The sequence below is a fragment of the Pongo abelii genome, chromosome 6 (genome assembly GCF_028885655.2).
Source record: "Pongo abelii isolate AG06213 chromosome 6, NHGRI_mPonAbe1-v2.0_pri, whole genome shotgun sequence".
NCBI lineage: Eukaryota > Metazoa > Chordata > Mammalia > Primates > Hominidae > Pongo > Pongo abelii.
Genome location: NC_071991.2, coordinates 88,899,702 through 88,925,692, shown reverse-complemented (window position 1 = coordinate 88,925,692; position 25,991 = coordinate 88,899,702). Strand labels below are relative to the sequence as shown.

Here is a 25,991-nt window from a genome sequence, read left to right as displayed (position 1 = left end):
ACTCAGAGACTCCATGTGAGCATCCCAGCTTCATCTCTCTTCAGCCTCAGTGTCTGTGTTGCTTCTCTATCAACTTTCAGTGTTTTCTCTCAAAAGATCTGTTCGAAGTGTGATGGTTTACTTGATATTTTGGTTTCTCTCAGTGGGAGAGGCGTTTCCTGGCTGTGTCTACCCAGCCATCTTGTCCCCCAGCCTATTTATTTAATTTTTGAAAGTAGAGTGTAACAATGTAGTCTTGGGGTCAGCTCTTAGCCCTTTTTGCCAATGGATCAGTATCCTGGGTTCTCTTTTATTATGACTGTCAGGAGAGAAGAGTGACTCTAACTACCACTGAAAAATTATTGGCATGAGGCCAATTGATAACAGGAGAAAAATATACGATATACAGGAGAAAAAATATACGGGAGTCTTCAAATGAACACCCAACTTCCCAATAGGTTATTTTCTAGTTTATTGAGGTAGGAACTTAGGTTATTGACTTGAGACCTTTCCTCATTTCTAAAGTATACAATTAATGTTATAAATTTGTCTCTTAGTACTTCTTCAGCTCTACCCAAATATTTTATATGTTTTCTATGTATTTTTAATTTCCTTTAAGAATCCATGGGTTATTTAAAAGTGTATTGTTTTAGTCCTGTCTTTAGAGATTTCCTTATCTTTCCAATTATGGTTTCTAGTTTGATGCCAGTTAGAAAAAACACACTTTATTATATCAATTATTTTAAATGTATTGAGGTTTGTTTTATGGCTCATGATATGATCTATCTTGATTAATGTTTCATGGGTACTTAACAACAACAAAAAAGATTAATGTGTATCCTGATGTTATTGGGTAGAATATTCTATAAATGCCAATAAGATCCTGTTGGTTGATTGTGTTATTCTGATTTTTCATATCCTAGATGATTTTTGGTCTAGTTGTTCTATCAGTTGCTGAGAGAGGGTGTTGAAGTCTCCAACTATAATGGTGGATTTATCTATTTCCCCCTTCAACTCTCAGTTGAATAAAATTATAATAAAGAAATAAAAACTCTCAGTTTTTATTTTATCTCTATTTGAGGCTATGTTATTAGGTGCATGTGCATTTGGGTCATTTTGTCTTCTTTGTTCTTTTAATCATTACATAATAGTTTTCTCTAGCAATTTTTTTTTGCTTTGAAGTCACATTATTTAATATTAATATAGTCATTCCTCATAAAAAATTAATGTTTGTATGGTATATCTTTTTCCATGCCTTTACTTCTACTCTACATATGTTGTTGAATTTGAAGATTATTGTAAGCAGCATATAGTTTAGTTATTTTTTTAACACACTGCCAATTTTTCTTATGATTAGTACATTTAAACCATTTACATTTAAAGTAGTTAATGATATGTTAGCACTTAAGTATACCATTTTATTATTTGTTTTCTATTTATTTCCTCTGGTTTCCATCCTCTGTGTCTCTTTTCTTGCCTTCCTGCAGGTTACTTATCAAATTTTAGGATTCAGTCTTGCTTAGTTTACAGTATTTTTGAATACATATTTTTGCAGGAGTTTTATAGTGGCTTATCTGAGTATTGTAATATTTATATGTGACTTACAACAGTCTATTGGTATCAACATTTTACCACATATTTGTGTTTCAATCATCAAATATGATTTATGAATCTCATGGGGCAAAGGAAAGTCTATTGTATATGCCCATATTTCTGGTCTTTCTGTTGTTTCCTTGCCTTCCCTTTCCTGTTGCTTCAATATTTCTTCTTTTATCATTCCCTTTCTGTTAGAAAAATTTTTTTAGCCAATCTTTAACAAGTAGGCATGCTAGTGAAAATCTTTTCTTTTAGTTTTCTTTGATCTGGTACTGTTTTTACTTCCTCCTCATTCCTGAAGGTAGTCTCACCAGATATATATTCACAGTTGGCAGTTTTTTTAATTGAGCATTTGAATAATATTGTGTCACTTCTGGTGTTTGTGGCTTCAGATGAGAAGTATGTTGTCATCTAAATTGGTATTATATTACCCTATAAGAATGCATTGTTTTTCTCTGGCTGATTTCAAGATTTTTATCTTTGTCTTTAGTTTTTATTAGTTTAATTATAATATTCCTTGGCATGGATTTATTTGGTTTAACCTATTTGAGATTAGCTCAGCTTCTTGGATCTGAAGTGTTGCCTTTCATCAAACATGCGAAATTTTCAGTTATTATTTCTTCAAATATTCCTTCAGCTCCACTCTCTTTTTCCTCTAATTTTGGTACTGCGATGACACAAATGTTGGACTTTTTTGTTATTGTCCCACAGGTCCTTGGAGTTCTTTTTTTGTTATTTAATTTGTTTCAGAATGGGTGAATTATATTGTTCTAACCTCCAGGTTCACTAATTCTATCCTGCCATCTCCAACTGCTTAGGTTAAGTCCATCTAGCATGACTCTTATTTCTGTTATTGTATATCTCTGTTCTCTAACTTCACTGTTCTTTTCAATAAATTCTATTACATTGCAGATTTTTTTCTATTGTTTCAAAAGAATTCATATTCGATAGTAAAGAATTTTTATGATGGCTGTTTAAAAATCATTGTGAGATAATTGCAGCACATGATTTATCTTGGTGTTGATGTCAGGTAATTGTTGTTGGTTCACTTGTTTGTGTGCTAATTTTCCTCGTTCAAGTTGTGATTTTCTTGACTTTTGGTGTGACAGGCAACTTTCTGTTGTAACCTGGACATTTTGACTATTATGTTAGGAGACTCTGTTTCCTATTTAAATCTGTCTTATTGTAATGTTAAGAGGTAAATTTATAGCACTAAATGCCCACACCAAAAAGTTAGAAAGACCTCGTTGATAACCTAACATCACAACTAAAAGAACTGGAGAACCAAGAGCAAACAAATCCCAAGGCTAGCAGAAGACAAGAAATTACCAAAATCAGAGCTGAACCAAAGGAGACTGAGACAAGAAAAAACATTTAAAAGATCAACGAATTCAGGAGCTGGTTTTTTTACAAAATTAATAAAATGGACAGACCACTAGCTAGACTATTCACAATAGCAAAGACTTGGAACCAACCTAAATGTCCAACAATGATAGACTGGATTAAGAAAATGTGGCACATATACACCATGGAATACTATGCAACCATAAAAAATGATGAGTTCATGTCCTTTGTAGGGACATGGATGAAACTGGAAACCATCATTCTCAGCAAACTATTGCAAGGACAAAAAACCAAACACCGCATATTCTCACTCATAGGTGGGAATTGAACAATGAGGACACATGGACACAGGAAGGGGAACATCACACACCAGGGACTGTTGTGGGGTGTGAGGAGGGGGGAGGGATAGCATTAGGAGATATACCTAATGCTAAATGACGAGTTAATGGGTGCAGCACACCAACATGGCACATGTATACATATGTAACAAACCTGCACATTGTGCACATGTACCCTAAAACTTAAAGTATAATAATAATAAAATTTAAAAAAAAGACAAGAGAGGAGATTCAAATAAACACAATCAGAAATGACAAGGAGGATGTTACCACTGACCCCACAGAAATACAAACAACCATCAGAGAAATATTATGAATGCTTCTGTGCACATAAACTAGAAAATCGAGAAGAAATGGATAAATTACTGGACACATACATCCTCCCAAGACTGAACCAGGAAGAAATAGAATCCCTGAACAGACCAATAAAGAGTTCTGAAACTGAGGCAGTAATAATAGCTTACCACCCCCTAAAAAAGCCCAAGACCAGATGAATTCATGGCTGAATTCTGCCAAATGTAAAAAGAAGAACTGATACCATTCCTACTGAAAATGTTCCAAAAAAATTAGGTGGAGGGACTCCTCTCTGACCCATTCTATGAGGTCAGCATAATCCTGATACCAAAACCTGGCAGAGATACAACAACAAAAAAACTTTGGGCCAATATCCTTGATGAACATTGATACAAAAATCCTCAACAAAATCCTGGCAAACTGAATTCAGCAGCACATCAAAAAGCTTATCTACCATGATCAAGTAGGCTTTATCCTCAGGATGCAAGATTGGCTCAACAGATGTAAATCGATAAATGTGATTCATCACATGAACAGAAACTAAAGACAAAAGCACATGCTTATCTCAATAGATGCAAAAAGGCTTTCAATAAAATGCAACATCCACTCATGATCAAAACTCTCAACAAACAAGGTATTAAAGGAACACATCTCAAAATAATAAAAGCCTTTTATGACAAACTTACAGCTAACATTATACTGAATGGGCAAAAGCTGGAAGCATTCCCCTTGAAAACTGGCATAAGACAAGGATGGAATCAACCTAAATGCCCATCGATGATAGACTGGATAAAAAAAAAAAATGTGGTACATAGACACCATGGAATACTATGCAGCCATAAAAAAGAATGAGATCATGTCCTTTGCAGGGACATGGGTGGAGCTGGAGGCCATTATCCTTAGCAAACTAACTCAGGAACAGAAAACTAAATACTGCATGTTCTCACTTATAAGTGGGAGCTAAATGATGAGAACACATGGATACATACAGGGGAACAACACACACTGGGGCCTATTAGAGGGTGGAGAGTGGGAGGAGGGAGAAAGTTATTAAAAATAACTAATGGGTACTAGGCTTAATACTTGGGTGATGAAATAATCTGTATAACAAACCCCCATGACACAAGTTTCCTATGTAAAAAACCTGCACTTGTACCCCTGAACTTAAAATAAAAGTTTTACAAAGTTAAAATAAAATAAACCTGCCTTTCTCTAGCCGGCAGTTGCTCTATTTAAGTTAAGCATGATAGTATTGGCCTACTTTTGTGAGCTGTGGTTCCAGGAGCGGTTTAATATTCAGAGTGTTTGTAGTATTATTTTGGTCGGCTTGATTTATGTGAAGCTTCTGGGGCTCCCACTGGCCCCTGCTTCTACTGCTTGAAGGGGTGAAAGTGGTTTTTCAAGATCAGATTGCCAGGTCGGGAAGAGTGTGGTGGTTTCCTGTACCAATGCCCTCTAGTGGCCCAGTGTCTCTGGGCGCTGGGAAGACAGTCTTGGGCACAAAGTACAAAAGAGGCTTCCTAGGCCAGGTCACTTGCTGTGATTGGGTCCCTTTCTGCTATGTCTATTTGCTTCTGTGTCTCTAGGTTTGAAGGTAGAGCCTCAGGCTCACAGAAACAAAGAGGCTTCCCAGACACAGAGTGAACTACATTTCTTTTTTAATATGATTGACATCCAAAGAATTTAAGAAATTTGTTTGAAATGATACCAAAAGTGTAATGCTGAGTGAGGATTAAAGCTTAGGTCTCTAGCAGCCAGCCTGGGACTCCTTTTACTAAATAAATAGCATGTGAAGCAATGCATAATTAATCATTAAAAGATTAACTCATGGTCTGTTTTTAATCTTAAAACAGACATCAAAACATTTTAAGTAGTTTTTCAACAAATACTGATGTGAAGAGTTTGCCACCTAACTTGCTTAACATTCTAGTATACAGAAAAATCAATTGACAAGAAGCTTTTGCCAAATATTTTAGTTAACTGATAATCCCCAGAAACATTATTTGAACTCTATGTTACTCTGAGCAAAAAATTAACAGAGACCTCAGAACTTCAGTTTCTTTCTCTGTAAAGTGAGATAATACCTATACTTCAGAAAGATAACACAGGCATTTGTGTGGGAATAAATGCTCAATAAATGATAATTATTATTTGCAGAAACAAAATAATATCCATTATACAGGTTAAAATTTCTAAAGTTTCTTAATACTTACAGCCTGACTTATTTTGTGTGATGCTTGGCTTTGGTTGTTCATTCATTACTTTTGCTACATGAATTTATATTGCCTTCTCTAAGTTGTGTTGAACTCCACAAAAATTACATACTGGGCCAATTTCTCTACTGAAAATACACTCATATAAAATCAGTTTAAAATTAACACCATGTTCACCTTGAAATGGAAAATAAGTTTTAAAAGATCACTGGAAACGTGTGCTGGGGTAGAGAGGGCCACTTCTACCTCTCTGCCTTCATGACAGGAGAGAGAGCTGAAGGCCAAGGATTTATATGCATCCTTAGGGACTAGAAAGTATCTATTTTCTTAAATTATTTTATAACCAAAAATGTAACTATGTATGGATGCTGACAAAACTGTAAAATCAATTTAAAACTTAAACAAAAATCTAGAAAGCCAAAAACATTAAAGTAAAAAAAATGTTAATTGAATGGGACATCTGTTGTTCGCTAAACTTGAGTCCCTACTTGCCGTGTGAATGGTGCATCATCCACTAGAGAGCATGGTTCTTTGGAGTTCAGCAAGTTTTTTTTGTTTTGTTTTGTTTTTGTTTTTGTTTGTTTATTTGCTTGTTTTCTTACAAAGGCAGAAGATAGATATGAGAGCTACATTCTTCTTTCTCATCCTTTCCCCAAATAATCACATGGCCAAGAGCAGCATGGAGTCTTGGCAGGGGTAGTACTCAGTGAGGCTGGATATGCTTATCCAGCTGATTTTGAACAGAAAACGTAAAAGTAACAAGTACAGAATCAGAATCATCATGTAGTAAAAAGACCTTTCTGTAGGGTGAGAGCAGGAAGGGAGAAGGTGCAGTTCAAAATCTGGATTCACAGGCTTCACCTACCTTTGCCCAGACAGCAGCTGACAGTCCAAGAACAGGACTGATGGCCAAAATCACAAGGGTTAGCTTCCAACCACGTGTAAATCCTACTATAAACCCAGTGAAAAATGTTGCCATTGACTGAAAGAACATTCCAATTTTGTCACCAATTCCTTCATTAATCTTGGAGACGTCACTAAAAGAACAGATAGTGTTAGAAATAAATGTCAGAATTGTAAACATCAACTTTTCTCGTGAAGCCTGTTTTGAGTGTAGGGTAGTTTATAGCTAGAGTATTTTGTGCCTATGCTTTGTTTTATTTAGCAGGGTATAAGTTTCTACTAGGATATTTGTCATTAACAACAAAAATCCATAGCCCACATGGCCCCAGGAAATGGACATTGTGTACACAAGAAGTATTCAACCTAGGAATTTCAAATTGCTCAGAAATTTCCTCAGAAAGTATCTTGTTTTGCTCTACTGCACATTCTCAGAGGATTTCTTCATTCTGGCAAAGTCCAGTCCTTCATTTAATGCTAGTCATGCAGGTCCCCTCATACCCTGTCAAGGCACTAGGAACAAAAGGATGCACACGACATGGTTGCTGCTTAGAAGGAATTTTGTCTCATAAGTACCTTTGAACGATACACTAACATCTCCTAACAGATGTGATGACATCTATTTCATTTTACTAAGAATAAGAACCACATCCAAGTTCAACATAAAACTACATACTTACTCTGTAAGTCGGGTGTTAAGCTCCCCAACATCATGCACATCAAACCAGCCGATCTCCTGTCGCATTATAGCATGAAAAAACTGTTTTCTAATTTTGTATATTTGTCTTCCAGCTGCCAGGCACCAGAATGAAACTTGAATGTAAGCAGCAACCAGCACCCCAGCACCAATTCCACTGTAATAATAGGCATACCTGAAAAACAACAAGAACACTGCACATGCTCTCTGTTTCCTAATCAATGTACCTTTTCCAAAGAGACCACTCATTCCTATTTTGTTTTACCTATCTGGGTATCTCGCCATCCTTAACAAATAAGAAGGGGTTGTAACAAGCAGAGTTGATAGTCACCATCCAACTATGTTTGCACCAATGGTGGAATGGTTAAGAATGATTTCTGCTTTGGCTCAAATCCCAGCTCTTCACTTCACTGCTATGTAATCTTAGGCAAGCTGCTTAACTTTTCTAAGCCTCAGTTTTCTAATTAGTAAAACAGAGATAAAAATATTCATCCATGAAATATACTTGGACCAGTGCCCAGCACATAGTAAGCACTCAGAGAATGCCAGTTACTGTGAAAGGTGGTGTGGTGTATTGGGGAATCACACCATCAGGTAAGACCCACCATTGTAATATTTTTATTACATCAGCATCAGTTGATAAGTGCATTGGTTTGGTCTCTGTACATTGGGGATGAAAAGAAGTGACAGAACTTGTCAGAAAGTGGGATCAAGAAATGGAAATAATCCCTTGGTCTTTTGGGCTAGGGATTGTCCCTTGGGCTATAAATCTAGTAGAGTTTAGATGCCAAGAGACAACTGAAATTTTTAAAAAGTAATTTTATTTCATTTGCCCAACTGGCCATCGTGAGTTATCCTAAAATGCTCAGCGAATCAGATAGTGGCCCTTCCAATTTAAATTCTAGCATTAAAAAACACGAGTATTGTCTTAAAAAACAGACCCTTAATCAATCTAGAAATGCTGAATTAATGTTTCCTTGCTCTGAGTTTTCATATTTAAAAAAGCAAACAGGCCGGGCGTGGTGGCTCACGCCTATAATCCCAGCACTTTGGGAGGCCGAGGCAGACAGATCACAAGGTCAGGAGTTGGAGACCAGCCTGGTCAATATGGTGAAACCCTGTCTCTACAAAAAATACAAAAAAATTAGCCAGGCGTGGTGGCGTGCGACTGTAGTCCCAGCTACTTGGCTACTCGGGAGGCTGAGGCAGAAGAATCTCTTGAGCCCGGGAGGCGGAGGTTGCCGGGAGCCGAGATCGTGCCACTGCACTCCAGCCTGGGCGACAGAGCTAGACTCCATCTCAAAAAAAAAAAAAAAAAAAGCAAACAATTCACGCCTGTAATCCCAGCACTTTGGGAGGCCGAGGTGGGCGGATCATGAAGTCAGGAGTTCAAGACCAGCCTGACCAACGTGGTGAAATCCCTTCTCTACTAAAAATACAATAATAATAATAATAAAATGAGCTGGGTGTGGTGGTGCACACCTGTAATCCCAGCTACTCAGGAGGCTGAGGCAGGAGAATCGCTTGAAGGCGGAAGCTGCAGTGCACAGAGATAGTGCCACTACACTCCAACCTGGGCGACAGAGCAAAACTCCATCTCAAAAAAAAAAAAAAAAAAAGCAAACAATTCTTGGGCTTCACTAAACAATTAATTTTTAGGTTAAAGGCAAACATTCTAAAATAAAATACAGTATTCCAATATTCCCACTTTTTAAACTTCACTACTTACCATCTTCAAATTAAACTGTGTGTTTGAATCATGCAGACGCTATAAAGATGGCTAGGTAACAAGCAGGCAGTCTCTGACATTGCCGTTCACAATTCAGTACTCAGCCCATCAGGAATCTTGGGAAACAAGTTTTCCCCAAACTCTACCTTGTAACTTACAATGCATTTATCAAGGAAGTCGTAATTAGAACACTAAGTTTTACTTAACATATAACTCAATAACTAATGACTATCTAAGCGTTCATGATACAGTAAGAGATAGTATTCTATCTAAGTGTTCATTATATAGCAAGAGATAGCTTATAGAAACCCCACATCACAAGTAGAACTCATGCTTTGAGAATAAGTTAATGTATTTTAAACTGTCAGTGTATGTTTACTCAAAAGCATGTACGTGATGACTAAAAGACATTCTGTTTCATTTTCCCCAATGTAAAAAACAATGCCCCTCCACAGGAATATTTGGAGGTATTTGCTCCTCAACTTTCAAAATATGATAAAGTGTCTCCATTTTCGGCAGGGCATGGTGGCTCACACCCGTAATCCCAGCACTTTGGGAGGCCAAGGCGGGTGGATCACCTGAGGTCAGAAGTTCAAGGCCAGCCTGGGTAACATGGTGAAACCCCATCTCTACTAAAAATACAAAAATTAGCTGGGTGTAGTGGCACATGCCTGTAATCCCAGCCACTTGGGAAGCTGAGGCACAAGAATCGCTTGAACCCAGGAATCGAAGGTCGCAGTGAGCCAAGATCGCACCACTGCACTCCAGCCTGGGGGACAGAGTGAGACTGTCTCAAAAAAAAAAAAAAAAAAAAAAAATCTATTTTTTTCAAATGTACCCAGATCATTTACACCGTAATGTAAAATCATTTTCTTCTGATTCACCTACATGTACCTTTGGACATCTGTTATAAGCTGTTCTGGGGAATAAACTTCAAGATATGTAAATCATTAACCAAAAACTTCCCCCCGTGTGAGTTAAGAATAGAGAGATTATATTTTTTCTGGGATGTTTTATTTTATTGTTCAGAATCAGATGTTGAGTTTAAAAAAATTCCTTTTGGCTGCTTTCATTATCATGTCATGTCTGAAAACATCCAGGAAACAAATTAATAATTATAAACCATTGAAAATAATTATTCTCTCTCTCTCTTTTTTTTGGGGGGGGTGGGGGACAGGGTCTTGCTCTTTCCCCCAGGCTGGAGTGCAGTGATGTGATCATAGCTCACTGCAGCTTTGAATTCCTGGGCTCAAGCAATCCTTTCACATCAGCCTCCCAAGTAGCTAGGACTGTAGCTATGTGCCACCACACCTGGCACATATATATTATAGAAAATAATGATTCTTAATTCAACTACATTTTAAAAGGCTACCTCAAACTCCTCTAATTTCCTTATATATTAATATGATATTCTACATTGATCAATGCATATATATCCATTTTAAGCTTAACCCTAACTTTTGTATACTTTATGCAGCCAATTTTTTCTTAAAAAGTCTACATATACTCTTCTAAAAACTAACAAGAGTATTGTTCTCCTTAAAATTTCTGTGATGATAATGCAAAGTTTTAAACATTTCTACAACTTGATGAATATAGAAAAGCTTAACAATAGTAAGGAGAATGTCTAATTACCTGGTCATGTCTTCCTCCAGATTCATGAAGAACCCTGTATCATTGATATCACCTAGACCACCACAAAACAAACATATACCATTTATGTCTCTTTAGTCTCCATTAAAAATAAACATGTAAAAATGAATCGAACTCATTTCACTTAATGATTTACACAAAAATAGGTTGAACTGACTCAGTTTTAATTGTGTGTAAGCATTATGGCATTCATTCAAATACTTTTCTGCTGACTGTGTGCAACCACATATACACTAACTCAATGATATTTATTTGCAAGAAGAAACCCACATTTGGTAAGAGGTAGTCTGTCGGCAGAAATATCAGTGTCCTTGAATTAAAATATTTTTTGGAATATCACTCCAAGATCCCATTAAAGAAAAATCTTTTGTCCTGATAAATGCCATTGAGTACTTGGTACCAAGGTATATATTTAAAATCTAAGCATTTTTCCAGTTTTATTCTTATTTAAAAATATCAAATACAAAGAGCAGTGTAATAAACACCAGTGAGCTCATCACCCAATATTAGTAAATGCTAACATTTTTGGATAAAAAGTACATTATAAAAGTATTTCATAACTTTACCCCTAACACACAGACACACACACACACACAGACACATACACACACACAAGCACTGTTCAACATTTTGGTGTGTACATTTTCAGATTTTCTTTTATGTATGCATGTATATACACACAAACACACACACTTATTTTTTAACAATGGGGTCATAGTTTACATTCAGTGGCCAAATTTTTTCCTATCAGTATATATATGTGTGTATCTATTTTTTCAATGTTGCAACTATTTCACTTGTTTCCAATATTTTACTGTTACCAGCAATGCTGTGTTAAACATACTTGTACACATACGTTATAAATGTACAAAGAGTAAATATTTTCTAGCATAAATTATCACAATCGAGACTGCAAAAAGTTATGTTAAAATGAAAGGGCCTGTTTCAGTTGAGTCTGATTTCGACAGGTATGGAAAAGAGGGGAAAAACTACTTCTAGTAAAGTGAACGATATCGGCAAAAGTCAACGGCAAGTTTGAAGAATGGGTAAGCCTGTTTTTGACAGGGGTAGGAAGTGTGTTGTGTGGATGGAGGGAGGTGGTTATGTAGCTGGAAAGATAATCTGGGTCTTGCAGGTATGGTGCAAGAAAACAGACCAGCAGTCATTCAACAGTTTTGAGCAAAATAGGATATAATTCGAAGTATGTTCTACGAGAGTTTAGCCACCAGCAATGTATACGATTAACTGGAATGTGGAGAGACTAAGGGACTTGAGCTACTATAACTGTGTAGGGAAAAAGAGTCTAAATGAGAATAGAAAAGAAAGCAAGTACTTACAAGATTTATAGAGGAAGAAGTTACAGGACTTAGCAACTGATAGAATAGAAATAGAGAGAGTAAAAATTTTAAAAAATGATCAAAACATCAAGCCTAAGCATTTGGAGAATGCTAGTGTCATGGTGGGAAATAAGAAGTCAGCAAAAAGAGCTACTCTGGTCAGAGGAGAGATTATTAGTTTGGTCTTGAACATTTTTGTTTTGCAGTGCCTGGCACATTCAATTGAAGATGTCCAATAAGTATTCAGACTGTAACTTTCCAGTTTTAGAGAGAGTTCAGATCTAAAGATTTAGGATTCATGTGCTTGAGGCCATAGCTAAATCCATCTCTCCTTACTCATAAGGACAGGCCAGCAGATAGGGATAAAACAGCAGGCCAAGCACAGAATCCTGGAGAAAACTCCATTAAAGGGTAAGACAGAAGGTAAGGAAGAAACAAAGAGTTGCAGAAGCATAGAAAAACATGCAAGAGGGATTCTTGACTGCTTTGCCTTATGTCAATACAACAATAAACTTTTTCAGATTGAATTTTTATTTAACTCAGTTGTGAGATTTCTTCTGCTCCACGTTTTCAAAAATGAAACAGAACATTGAATAGTCAGGTGAGGATTTTTCTCCAAATCAATCTTGGGAAACCTTACATTATCTATCTTCTCTATTTACCAGGAAATGTCTCTATATAGTATTACTTGTTGCCAGTATGTCACTACCAAATGAAGACCAGTCTTCAAGTCTAACTAAATATGTTTTCTACTCATTGTTTCTACCAGTTTTCTCAATTCTTAAGATGAGAAACCAAGATAATTTAAACAAATGTTCTTCAGCAATGATGTCTTCTAAGTCTACAGTCATTTCTAAATAGCTCAAAAAGTAAAAAAATTTTGTTCAAGGTCAAAATTGCCTCCTTTATGTTTGTATGTCCAATTACACCATACCTATAGCTTCAGCCATCAAAATACATAGAAAACAAGTCTAGCACCAAGTTCCTTTTATTTGTGCTTCACCTTTCAAAGTGTGCCAGTCAAAATAAAAATTGGGCATTCAACAAAGAAGTATAAATAATTCTATTATAAAGACACATGAATGCATATGTTCATTGTAGCACTATTCACAATAGCAAGCACATGGAATAAACCTAAATGCCAATCGATGACAGACTGGATAAAGAAAATGTGGTACATAGATGCCATGGAATACTATGCAGCCATAAAAAAGAATGAGATCATGTCCTTTGCAGGGACAGGGAGGGATCTGGAGGCCATTATCCTTAGCAAACTAACACAGGAAGAGAAAAACCAAATACCACGTTTTCACTTATAAGTAGGATCTAAATGATGAGAACACATGGACACACAAAGGGAAACAACACACACTGGAGCCTTTTGGAGTGTGGAGGGTCGGGGGAGGGAGAGAATCAGGAAAAATAACTAGTGGGTACTAGGCTTAATACCTGGGTGATGAAATAATCTCTACAAAAAAACCCCATGACACACGTTTACCTATGTAACTATATTAGTCTGTTCGTATGCTGCTGATAAAAACATACCTGAGACTGGGTAATTTATAAAGAAAAAGAGGTTTAATGCATTCACAGTTCCACATGGCTGAGGAGGCCTCACAATCATGGCAGAAGGCAAAGGAGGGGCAAAGGCATGTCTTACATGATGACAGTCAAGTGGGCACATGCAGGGGAACTCTCATTAATAAAACCATCATCCTTTATGCAGTGGACTGTCATTGAAGGTTATCACCAGTTTCTAGGACCTCATTATCCCGGTTCTCCTACTTCTACCACTCTGATGCTTCTCCCTTAGTCTCAGTTACTGACCCCTTATGCTCTCCCTCTTTCCTACACACTGGTGTTTCCCAGAACTCTATGCAGGCTCCAGGCTGACTTCAGCTACTTCCACAGCTTCAGTGACTCCAAAATATATCTAGAGCTATTCAAATCCTCTCCCTCTTCACAGTTAATGCTCTGGTTCAAGTCCCCATCATTTCTTACCTCTCCTGTAACAAGACTACTATAACTAATCTTTCTACCCCAGTTAGGTCTTCATATTGTCCCCAGATTTTATATTTGAAAGCAAAAGTATAATCATAGTGCTTCCATTGATAACCTTCAATGACAGTCCACTGCATAAAAGATAAAGATCAAGATCCATGATACATCACATTAGTTCCTTTGCAATCTTGCCACAATATACACATGAAGGAAAATATGTTTGAAGTACCAACAATGATTTACCAGATATTTTCTTTATCCCCACACCTATCTCCTCATTTCAGTAGCTAGAGCACTGTGCAGTCACTGTCTTCAGAAAGGGCTGCTGCTGCATTAAAAAAATTTATATATATATAAGAGCCAAGAGGAAACCTACACTATATATATAATGTTCCCAAAGCCTATGCCTTTGAGGGTTAGAGAGGAAACTGAGCATGACAGAATATTTTGTTTAAATTTCATGAGATTAAGCTCCACCCTTTAGACTTAAAAAAATATTTTCCGCATGCTGAGAAGAAAATAAGTAGTCAAGAATTGCTGACTACATAGGCACTGGAGGGTCCAGGAAAAAGAAGCCTGCCTCCTGCCACCTAAGCAGACCCTAGAGCAAGAACTCGGAAAAGGAAACGTGTAGTGAGTTGAAGGGATGGCTTTAGAACAGCTTCCAAGTGTCTCTTTGGACCTAGAGAGATACGGAAGGAACAGAATGACATCAAAGCTTCTAAGAGAGGAGGACGAGAGAGCTTGACGGAATGCCTGTGTAGATGATGATGCTGAACAACACTTGGCCTTCTCACTCATCTGAAACTATGTTGGCCTCCAAGACACACCCCAGGGAAAGGTGAGGGCTACCCCAAAATAACTGAGATTGGGTTTTTGCCACATTTACTGAAGAGGGACTCAAAATAGAAATCATGTTATACAAAATAAAAGTTATGATTTTTGCACACTTGGATTCTGGAATAATAGTTACATTTGCTACATCCCTTTCTAGCATCAATTCACTTCACTCCCCCATCCCCATCTTCACCAGCTTTCCCCACTTCTGTGTAGCCCTGGCTGTAAGCACACCAAAGAGTTTACTCTTCCCTAACTATCCTATTTTCTTCCTTCAAGGCTTTATCCATTATGCTTTCTCTAACTGGAATGCCCTTTATCAAAATTTTTCTCCTGGAATATATTCTTCCTCCATGAATAAACTAAAGTATTACATCATCTTACCCCTAGCAGAGTGACTCATCTTGCAATAGAACTCCGTAGTAATTGACAGATGATTCAACTTACTAAGTCATACAAAAATAGAAATATGACTATTTACACCTATCTCCTCCTCCCACTCCCACTGGTGTGAGGTCATAGAAAACTGAACTATATCTAGTTTATCTTTATATATCCAGTGCCCAACCTGTTGTATCTGCTATAACTTAGCATATTCAAAAAATTTACAAGTGGTTTCACGGAGCTACTACACAAGCCAGACCATTTATCAAAATATTCCATCCAACCATTCTCCTACTTTGTATACAAGTGTCTCACATATTTTAAGATTAAAGAGAGATACATTAGACCATTCTACCTGGCAAGAAAAGCCTTTTCTAAACCCAAGCAAGACTTTAAAGGATAAGACTGTACCATTTAGGGATTTTTTATCTGATCTAAATACTTCAGTACATTTAGTAACTTTAATAACTGAACACTTAAGAACAGTATGAATAAAAAATATGTAACATGGATACATTGGTACAGTCTTATCCTTTGATGATGCATTGATAATTCCCTAATTGGTAAACTGAGATTATATTGAAAAGGTGGTTTTCAAACTGTCTTCCACAGAGACTTCATGCCAGGCATCATTCCAGACACTGAAGATACAACCCAGAATGAGAGCCACTTTCTCTAATATCATCGGATTTCTGTTCAAGCAAGAAATCCTTTCACTTTTAGGCCTCAAACTTCAGGTGACAGGGTAACACTGCTGACCTATTTAGCACAGTTTTTCCCAGGAACTTCTGTTTTTTTTCATTTAGCTTTTCTACCCATTTAAGAAGCTCTAATAAACCAATAAACTACTCTTCTTGTGCAGAAAGCTCCATCAACCACAGGGAAGGGGAATTTGGATCTTTTGCCTAAATGATAAATCCCTATGGTATTGGCCCAAACTGAAGCCTGTGACTCAGTGTAGTTGGGCTTACTGCAGGTGACAGAGATGATTCCAGGAACTGCAGTCTTTTTATATGAGCTGTTTATACACCTCTGGCCTGAAGAGCTATGCCTCTTGCCTGACCTTCCTGACACACTAAAAATCAAACTTACAGGGCAGCATCCAAGAGATTTAAAAGACCAAGTGCTGGCATTTGCTTCCAATTTAGGCAGAGTGTGAAAACCACTAGTAGAGTGGAAAAGATACCAGACTAAAAAGTAGGATTCCTGGCCCAGGAATTCAGCTCTGTCAACCCGCAAGCAATTCTATTATGGCTACATTAATTCAACTTCCTGGGCATGTATGTCTATAAATTATGGGTTCAGGCTAGATAACATCTAAGCCCCTTTTCACCTACAAAATTTTATTATTCAGTCCTTTATTTATTCATCCAATTTCTTAAGCACCTAGAATGGGTTAGGTACTATCTGTATATTGATCTTTTTTTTTTTTTGCTGTTTTTCTAATACATTGTAGAGATTACATTGTAACTAATTCTACTTTTTGGCTTGAAAATCATTAACCAAAAATATTATTATACCATATATTATTATGGTCTTAGAAAACTGTACTATATTTTGTTTATCTTTATATATCCAGTGCCCAACCTGTTGTATCTGCTATAACTTAGCCTATTCAAAAAATTTCCAAATGGTTTCACAGAGCTATACATATACACACACTATATATATGTGTGTGTGTAAGTATATATTATATATAAAATATAATTATATGTAAGTATATATAGATACTTTTATACACATATATATTAGTATTAATCTCATGTGTATTTAAGAATTAAAAGAGTTACTGCATGTAAAGCTCTAAGAACATGACCCAGCACATAGTAAATGTTCAATGAGGGTTGGCTTTAGTTATTGCTAACAGTTGAGTTCTTCCTCAAGGCTTGGGGCTCCCATTCTTTCTACTTTTCTCCATAATCTATCCCAGAGGATTTAACATCGCATTCAACTTAAATAAAGCCAAGTTGATAGTCCTGGTTTTTTTAGTTTTATTTTTAAATTTATTTAATTTTAATTTTAATTTATTTTTAATTTGGGTGGTACATAGTAGATGTATATAGTTACAGGGTGTGTGAGATATTTTGGCATAGGCATACGATGGATAATAATCACATTAGGGTAAATGGGGTATCTATCACCTCAAAAATTTTTCCTTTCTTTGTGTTACAAACACTCCAGTTATACCATTTTAGTTATTTTTAAATGTGCAATAAATTGTTGTTGACTGTAGTCACCCTGTTGTGTGATCAAATACTAGATGATATTCATTCTAGCTAACTATATATTTTTGTATCCATTAACCATCTCCACTTCTACCTCTGCCACCCCACTACACTTCCCGGCCTCTGGTAAATGTCATTCTACTGTCTATCTCCATAAGTCCAATTATTTTAATTTTTTAGCTCCCACAAATAAGTGAGAAATGCGAAGTTTGTCTTCCTGTGCCTGGCTTATTTCACCTAATATAATCTCCTCTGGTTCCATTTTTGTTGTTGCAAATGACAGGATCTCATTTTTTTAAGGATGAATAGTACTCCACTGTGTGTATATATCACAATTTCTTCATCCATTTACTTGCTGATGGACACTTAGGTTGCTCCCAAATCCTGGCTATTGTGAATAGTGATGCAATAAACATGGGAGTGCAGGTTCCATATACTGTTCCTTTCTTTTGAGTATTTCCCCAGCAGAGGGATAGCTGGATCATATGGTATTTTAATTTTCCATTTTTTTGAGAAACCCCCATACTGTTCTCCATCATGGTTGTACTAATTTACATTCTCAAAAATGTACAAGTTGTACAACAGTGTACAAGGGTTTTCTTTTCTCCACATCCTCGCCAGCATTTGTTATTGCCTATCTTTGGATAAAAGCCATTTTAACTGGGGTGAAATGATATCGCATTGTAGTTTTGACTTGCATTTCTCTGATGATCAATGATGTTGAGCATATTATCATATACCTGTTTGCCATTTGTATAGCTTCTTTGGAGAAATGTCTATTCAGATCTTTTGCCCATTTGTTAATTGGAGTCTTTTCCTATTGAGTTGTTTGAGTTCCTCATATATTCTGGTTATTAATCTGATGTCAGATGGATAGCTTGCAAATACTTTCTCCCATTCTGCAGGTTGTCTCTTCACTTTGCTGATTGTTTCCTCTGCAGTCCAATAGGTTTTTAACTTGATGTGATCCATTTGTCCATTTTTGTTTTGGTTCCCTGTGCTTGTAGGGGTATTACTCAAGAAATCTTTGCCCAATCTAATGTCCTAGAGAGTTTCTCCAGTGTCTTCTTTTAGTAGTTTCATAGTTTCAGGTCATAGATTTAAGTCTTTAATGCATATTGATTTTATTTTTGTATATGGTGAGAGAAAGGGATCTAGTTTCATTTTTCTGCATATGGATATCCAGTTTTCCATCATTTTTTGAAGAGATGGTCTTTTCCCCAATATACATTCTTAGAAACTTCGTCGAAAATGAGTTCACTGTAGATTTATGGATTTATGTCTGCATTCTCTATTCTGTTCCATTAGTCTATGTGTCTCTTTTCTTTGTACCATGGTGTTTTGGTTACTAGCTCTGTAGTATAATTTGAAGTCAGGTAATGTGATTTCTCCAGTTTTGTTCTTTTTGCTGAGGATAGCTTTGGCTATTCTGGTTTTTTCGTGGTTCCATGTAAATTTTAGGATTCTTTTTTCTATTTCTGTGAAGAATGTCACTGGTATTTTGATAGCGATTGCACTGTCTGTAGATTGCTTTGGTAGTACAGACATTTTAAAAATATCCATTCTTCCAATAAATGAACATGGAGTATCTTTCCATTTTTTGTGTCCTCTTCAATTTTTTACATCAATGTTTTACAGTTTTCATTGCAGAGATCTCTCATTTCTTGAGTAAAAGTTATTCCTAGGTATTTATTTCATTTGTAGCAATAGTAAATGAGATTACTTTCTTGATTACCTTTTCAGGTTGTTTGCTGTCACCATGTAGAAATGCTACTGATTGTTGTACGTTGATTTTGTATCTTGCAACTTTACTGAATTTATTTCTCAGTTATTTGTTGGAGTCTTAATAGTAATTTGTTGTAGTCTTTAGGTTTTTCCAAATATAAGATTGTATCATCTGCCAACAGGGATAATTTGAATTCTTCGTTTCCAATTCAGATGCCTTTTTTTTCTTTCTCTTGTCTGATTGCCCTCACTAGGACTTTCAGTATTATGTTGAATAACTAGTGAAAGTGAGCATCCTTGTCTTGTTCCAGATCTTGAAGGAAAGGCTTTCAGTTTTTCCTCATTTAGTATGATACTAGCTGTGGGTCTGCTGTATGTGACTTTTACTTTGTTTATGAATGTTCCCTCTATACTCAGTTTTTTAAAGTTTTTATCATGAAGGGTTGTTGAATTTTATCAAAGACCTTTTCATCATCAACTGAAATTATCATATATTTTATATCCTTCATTCTGTTGATATGACATATCACATTGATTAGTTTGCATATGATGAAAAATCCTTGCATCCCTGGGATAAATCCCATTTGGTCTTGAATAATATTTTAATATGTTGTTTTTTATCCATTCAGCCACTCTATGTCTTTTGATTGGAGAATTTAGTCCATTTAGATTCAATGTTATTATTGATAAGTAAAGACTTACTCCTGCCATTTTGTTTGTTGTTTTTTGTGATCTTCTCTTCCTTCTTTCCTACCTTCTTGTCTTCCTTTTAGTGAAAATGATCTTCTCTGGTGGTATGTTTTAATGTCTTGCTTTTAATTTTTTATATATCTGCTGTATGTTATTTTATTTGAGGTTACCATCAGGTGTGCAAATGATATCATATAACCCATTTTTAAACTGACGGCAACTTAATGCTGATTACATACACAAACAAGCAAAGGGAAAACTAATACAAACTCTACACTTTAACTTCATCTCCCTACTTTTTATATCTGTATCTGTTTATATCTTATTAGACTGTGTCTTGAACAGTTATTGTAGTTATTATTTTTGATAGGTTCATTTTTCAGCCTTTCTACTCAAGATACAAGTAATTTATACACCACAAATACAGTGTTGTAATATTCTGTGTTTTTCTGAGTACTTATTATTACCAGTGAGTTTTGTACCTTCAGATGATTTCTTATTGTTCATTAACATCATTTTCTTTCTGATTAAAGAACTCCCTTTAGCATTTCTTGTCTAGACAGGTCTGGTGTTGAATAAATCCCTCAGCTTTTGTTCATCTGGGAAAGTCTTTATTTCTCCTTCATGTTTGAAGGATATTTTCATTGGATATACTATTTTAGGATAAAAACTGTTTTTCTTTCAGCACTTTAAATATGTCATGCTACTCTCTTCAGACCTGTAAGGTTTCCACTGAGAAGTCTGCTTCCAGACATATTGGAGCTCCTTTGTATGTTATTTGTTCCTTTTCTCTTGTTCCTTTTAGGATCCTTTGTTTATCCTTGACTTTTGGGAATTTGATTGTTAAATGTCTTGAGGTAGTCTTATTTGAGTTAAATATGCTTGGTGTCCCACAACATTCTTGTACTTGAATACTGATAGCTTTCTTTAGGTTTGGGAAGTTCTGTGTTATTATCCTTTTAAATAAACTTTCTACTCTAATCTCTCTGTCTACCACCTCTTTAAGGCCAATAACTCTTGGATTTACCCTTTTAAGGCTATTTTGTAGGTCTTTGGGCATGCTTCATTCTTTTTTATTCTTTTTTCTTTTGTCTCCTCTGAGTGTGTGTATTTCAAGTAGCCTGTCTTCAAGCTTACTAATTCTTTCTTCTGCTTGATCAATTTTGCTATTAAGAGACTGTGATTCATTGTATGTTTATTGTGGCACTATTCACAATAGCAAAGACTTGGAACCAACCCAAATGTCCAACAATAATAGACTGGATTAAGAAAATGTGGCACATATACACCATGGAATACTATGCAGCCATAAAAAATGATGAGTTCTTGTCCTTTGTAGGGACATGGATGAAATTGGAAATCATCATTCTCAGTAAACTATCGCAAGGACAAACAACCAAACACCACATGTTCTCACTCATAGGTGGGAATTGAACAATGAGAACACATGGACACAGGAAGGGGAACATCACACTCTGGAGACTGTTGTGGGGTGGGGGGAGGGGGGAGGGATAGCATTAGGAGATATACCTAATGCTAAATGACGAGTTAATGGGTGTAGCACACCAGCATGGCACACGTATACATATGTAACTAACCTGCACATTGTGCACATGTACCCTAAAACTTAAAGTATAATAATAATAAAATAAAATAAAAAAGAGACTGTGATTCATTCTTCAGTACATGCTGCTGGTGGGGGAGGGGAAGAGTGGTGCAGGCAATTCAAGACTCTCTTTCCTACCTTCTTCAGTGCCTCTTTCCTTAATATGATGTTAAAACCAAATAGTGTGGTCACTCACCTGGTTTTTAGTTCTTATGAAGGTGCTTTGTTTTGTGAATAGTTGTTCAACTTGGTGTTCCTGTAGGGATGGGGGCGGGGGTGATGATTTCTGGAGGCTTTTGTTTGGCTATCTTGTTCCACCTCCTCCTTACATTTTATTATTTTTTTATCTTTTAAGTTTTATTAGAGACAAAGTCTCACTATCTTGCCCAGGCTAGCCTTGAACTTCTGACCTCAAGTGATCCTCCCACCTCAGCCTCTCCAGTAGCTGGGACTACAGGCACACACCACCACACCCAGCTTCTAGTCCTATTCTTTATGCCAAGATTTAGTGTCATTTCTTCAACTGCCTGGATGTCATTTTACAAGCGCCCCACCTGCCATCTTCACCACAACACATTTAAAACCACAATCGCCTTTATCTAGGATCATTTCCAAATAGTGGCCAGTCTCATAAGGAAGATGAGAATTCACAGAATACTACAGAAATTCGTCAGTGATTAAGCTTTGTTTACAAAAAAAGTGAAATGACAGAACCAGAGAGTTCCCTAGGCTCCAGTCATCAGAGATTTTAAGGCAAAGGTTACACATATTCTATAATTAAACCAGAGATAGATGGGAGTGACTGTCAGGAAATCTGGTCCACAGTAAAACAGCAGAACAAAAGCTGATGTCTGTTAATTAAGGCAAAGTATTGGGACGAGAAAACTCACAAGAGTTCTGTTGCAGCAACAGAGAAGGATCTGCTTACTGAAGAAGTTTTTAGAGCTGTCTTATTAGATCCTATGTTTAGTGTAAAAACCCCCAGGCTTTCAAGAGCCTCCGCAAATCCAAGTCCCCTTAAGCAAGGACTACTTCTCCAATAAGGAGGCTCTGGTATCTAGTCCACTCCCTTGGAGAGATAATGAGGTTCTGCCTAGGGAAGGGCAAAAAGAAGAATGATCTGGCAGTATCTGGGGCCCCAAGAATTTAGTAGGCTGGTTCTCCCTCCACAGGCATGACAGAGCATGTTTGCCCTCATCTCTGGAACAAGCATCAAAACCTTTGATGCTATTCCCCCTTTCCAGGCAGACTTCAGGGTATCTGGCAGTCTGAATCTGCAGACAAGCAGATTAGTGATAGTGTAGTAAGTATCCTAAAGTGAAAATCACAGTAAAGATAGCATGCTGTCTTTGGAAAGGCATGGAAGGATACACAATGGTGGGGGGAGTGGAAATAAGGAGTGGCAGTGAGGGAAGGGTATTAATCTTACTTATTTAATCTTTATTTTAAAATGGTTTCATATGTTATACAGCATATATACATTTTGTGTAGGAGATAGATGCTGACCATATTTGGTTATCATCTCCTCTTGGAAGCCTCCCATGATTCCTCTATATGGAGTCAGGTGTCCTTTCTCTCTTTTTCCAATGCATTTTATTTATCTCTGTATTATATCACTAATCATATTCAACTGTATTTATTGGTTCGCTTGTCCATCCCTCCCACTACACTAAGCTTCTCAAGAGTTGGGAATGATGAGGGCATGTACTATGACTGGCACACAGAATGCTCTAATACAAATTAATTGATGGATTGATTGAAGATACAACCCCTCACTCAATACCCTACCTCAGAGATTGGAAACCTTTTTCTATAAAGGGCCAGATAGTAAATATCTTAGGCTCTGCAGACCATATGGTTTGTACAACTACTCTACTGTGCCATTGTGGCATAGAAGCAGCCATAGGCTGCTTACATTCATAAAATGTAAATGAATAGGTGTAGCTACGTTTCATTAAACTTTATTTACAGGTACTGAAATTTAAATTTCACATAATTTCCATGTGTCACAAAATATAACTTCTTCTTTTGATTTTTTTCAAAGATTTCAAAATGTAAAACCCATTCTTAGTTCACAGGCTGTACAAAAAGAGGCAGCAGGCCAAATTAGCCCAGGGGTCATAGTTGGAGGACACCTACCTTCCCTGAAAGGCATGGCTGGTGATTCAGTAATAAGGAAATTCTACCTAAAGGGATGATTATTCACATCTATAGTAGGTACTGAGTAACTTTGGGTATGTCCCAAACTTTCAACAACTGTGAAAATTGAGGTAGTATCACAGGATTTTGTAAAGAAGAAATTATATAAGGAACCATATCATCATTGCAAGTTATGTAATTTCATTTGTGAGGAACATGAAAGCCTGTTGATAATAACAGTAACTAATATTTGCTGAGTACTTTTTATGACTAGACTTTGTTCTGTGATTCTTCAATGAATGAATCCACTTAAATATCACAACTATCCTGAGAAGTAGGTTCTATTGTTATCCAACTTAATAACTAAAGTATGAATAAATTCCCTAAACCTCAAAACTAAAAATTGGTAAGGGTGTGGTTTTTGAGCCAGGCAGTCCGACTCCACAGTATGATTGCTAACCACTAAATATACCACCTCTTAAGAGGATAACAAAAGTAAACTTTCAAATATTTCTCTAAGCTTTCCCTTTCCCATTCTCAAGACTAGAAGAGTGAGCTGAATGGGAATGATTGGCAAGGAGTGCAATGTGAACTACAACCTCAACTGGAAACTAGATATCTATGAAGATGGAAATCTAAATTACCAGCTGGCAAGCTGTGGTGATGTGGCCCCTGTTTAGCCTAGGAGATTTTGATAGGCATATAGACACATGGGCCTACCCAGAAAGGAGCTAGTCTTCACAACTAGATGATCATCTCTTTGGGAACTCATGCATGCTATTAAGTAAGTAAGTTTACTATGCGTCTTAGTCCATTTGGGATGATATAACAAAATACATAAACTGTATGTATTAACATACAAACAATAGAAATTTATTTCCCAAAGTTCTGAAGCCTGGGAAGTCATTAAAAAGTGAGCAAGATCTGGATGGACAGAGATGTACCCATTAGGTCGGCTGAGCCACCAGAGAGTGATAAAATATTTGATTCTTCCACTATGAAGCAGTAAGAGAGATAATGCCGCAGAATATTGCCCAATATAGCAAGTATAGGAACCAATAAATTCAGAAAGCATTGAGGACTTCCTTTGGTGAATGGTGTAAAAGAAAGGTACCAGTTCAGAGGTGGTGCACATCTTTCTGCAGGTCCCTTTGAATGCCGTGAAAGGATGTAATAAATACATAAGAATTTTACATAGCCCAAACATACAAAAACTTTTCTGGCCCAACTCATTACCTGCATCCACAGAATTGAAGTAGTTCTACCTTAGGGTAAACAATGTACTTTTTAGGATCACAAAGTGGTTCCGAGGACCCACGGACAAATATCAAAAGATCCGTGTATACCTGAGATGGGTATGAACATTCATGTGCATGTTTCTGGGGAAGTGATTCATTGCATTCATCAGAAACTTGAAAGTTCAAAAGTTGAAAGGTCCTTGTAAGCTAAGTGGTATCACTACATTTTCAAGTAGATTCTCAAACGGGCATTTTCAACATTTGACCACCTGACTGCAAACTGGATTGTAAGTTTTTGAGTAGCTTAGTTTAAATCAATTTAGGCTTGACCAGAGGTAACCTAGGAAACTCAGAGATATCAATCCATTCCTCCCCAATCGAGAGAGAGAGAGAGAGAATATGTATGTTACACCCAGATTATTTCTGTAGTCTATTCACTTTCCCACTTTCCTTGAGAGCTGTGTTACATCTGTTTTCTCTGTCTCTATTAGCCAATTCTCCTGCTTCCTACTTCACTGAGAAAACTAAAGTTATCAGGAGGAAACTTCCACAGATTCTCACCTTCTCGTCTACCCACCACTGGGTACTGACACTCAAATTCACTTTTCCCACCTGTTACTGTTTTCCTCCTCAGCATTGGATTCATTCTTTCTCAAGGATATCACTCTAGCAAATCTCTTCCACTCTCGTTCAAACATCACCTTCTCCTTTCTTTTGGATCATTTCCATTAACACACAAAACAAGCCACAAGCTAGTATTTATCCTATCCTAAAATACCCCCGCCCCCGCCACACACACACAATTTTGCCCAACTTTTCCATTCCTGCATCTACTTCCAGAAAGCCCAACATATAACAATGTCCAAAACTAAATATCTGGCATTTATTGCTCAAATCCACTCTCCTTCTCTATTTCTCATTTCTGTTTATAGTAACTGCGTCCTCTCAGTTCCTAGGGCTAAAAACTTTAGAATCATCCCGGACTTTTCGTCTTACACCCATGTTCAATCTGTTAGGAAATCTCACAACTGATTCCCACTTATCATTCAAGGTTCTAATTAAGTTC

The 25,991-nt window shown here is 36.7% G+C and overlaps 1 protein-coding gene across 1 annotated transcript in view; it reads right to left on the bottom strand.

Moving 5' to 3' along the window:
- The window catches only part of ABCB1 (ATP binding cassette subfamily B member 1), a 106,996-nt gene that overhangs the window by 64,874 nt on the left and 16,131 nt on the right, over positions 1 to 25,991 (bottom strand). Inside the window, exons 5-7 of the mRNA XM_024249653.3 lie at positions 10,726 to 10,777; positions 7,345 to 7,536; positions 6,630 to 6,801 (exon numbers count right to left, since the gene is read on the bottom strand). Of these exons, the coding sequence (XP_024105421.1) occupies positions 6,630 to 6,801; positions 7,345 to 7,536; positions 10,726 to 10,777 (416 nt within the window). The remainder of the gene's footprint in view (positions 1 to 6,629; positions 6,802 to 7,344; positions 7,537 to 10,725; positions 10,778 to 25,991) is intronic.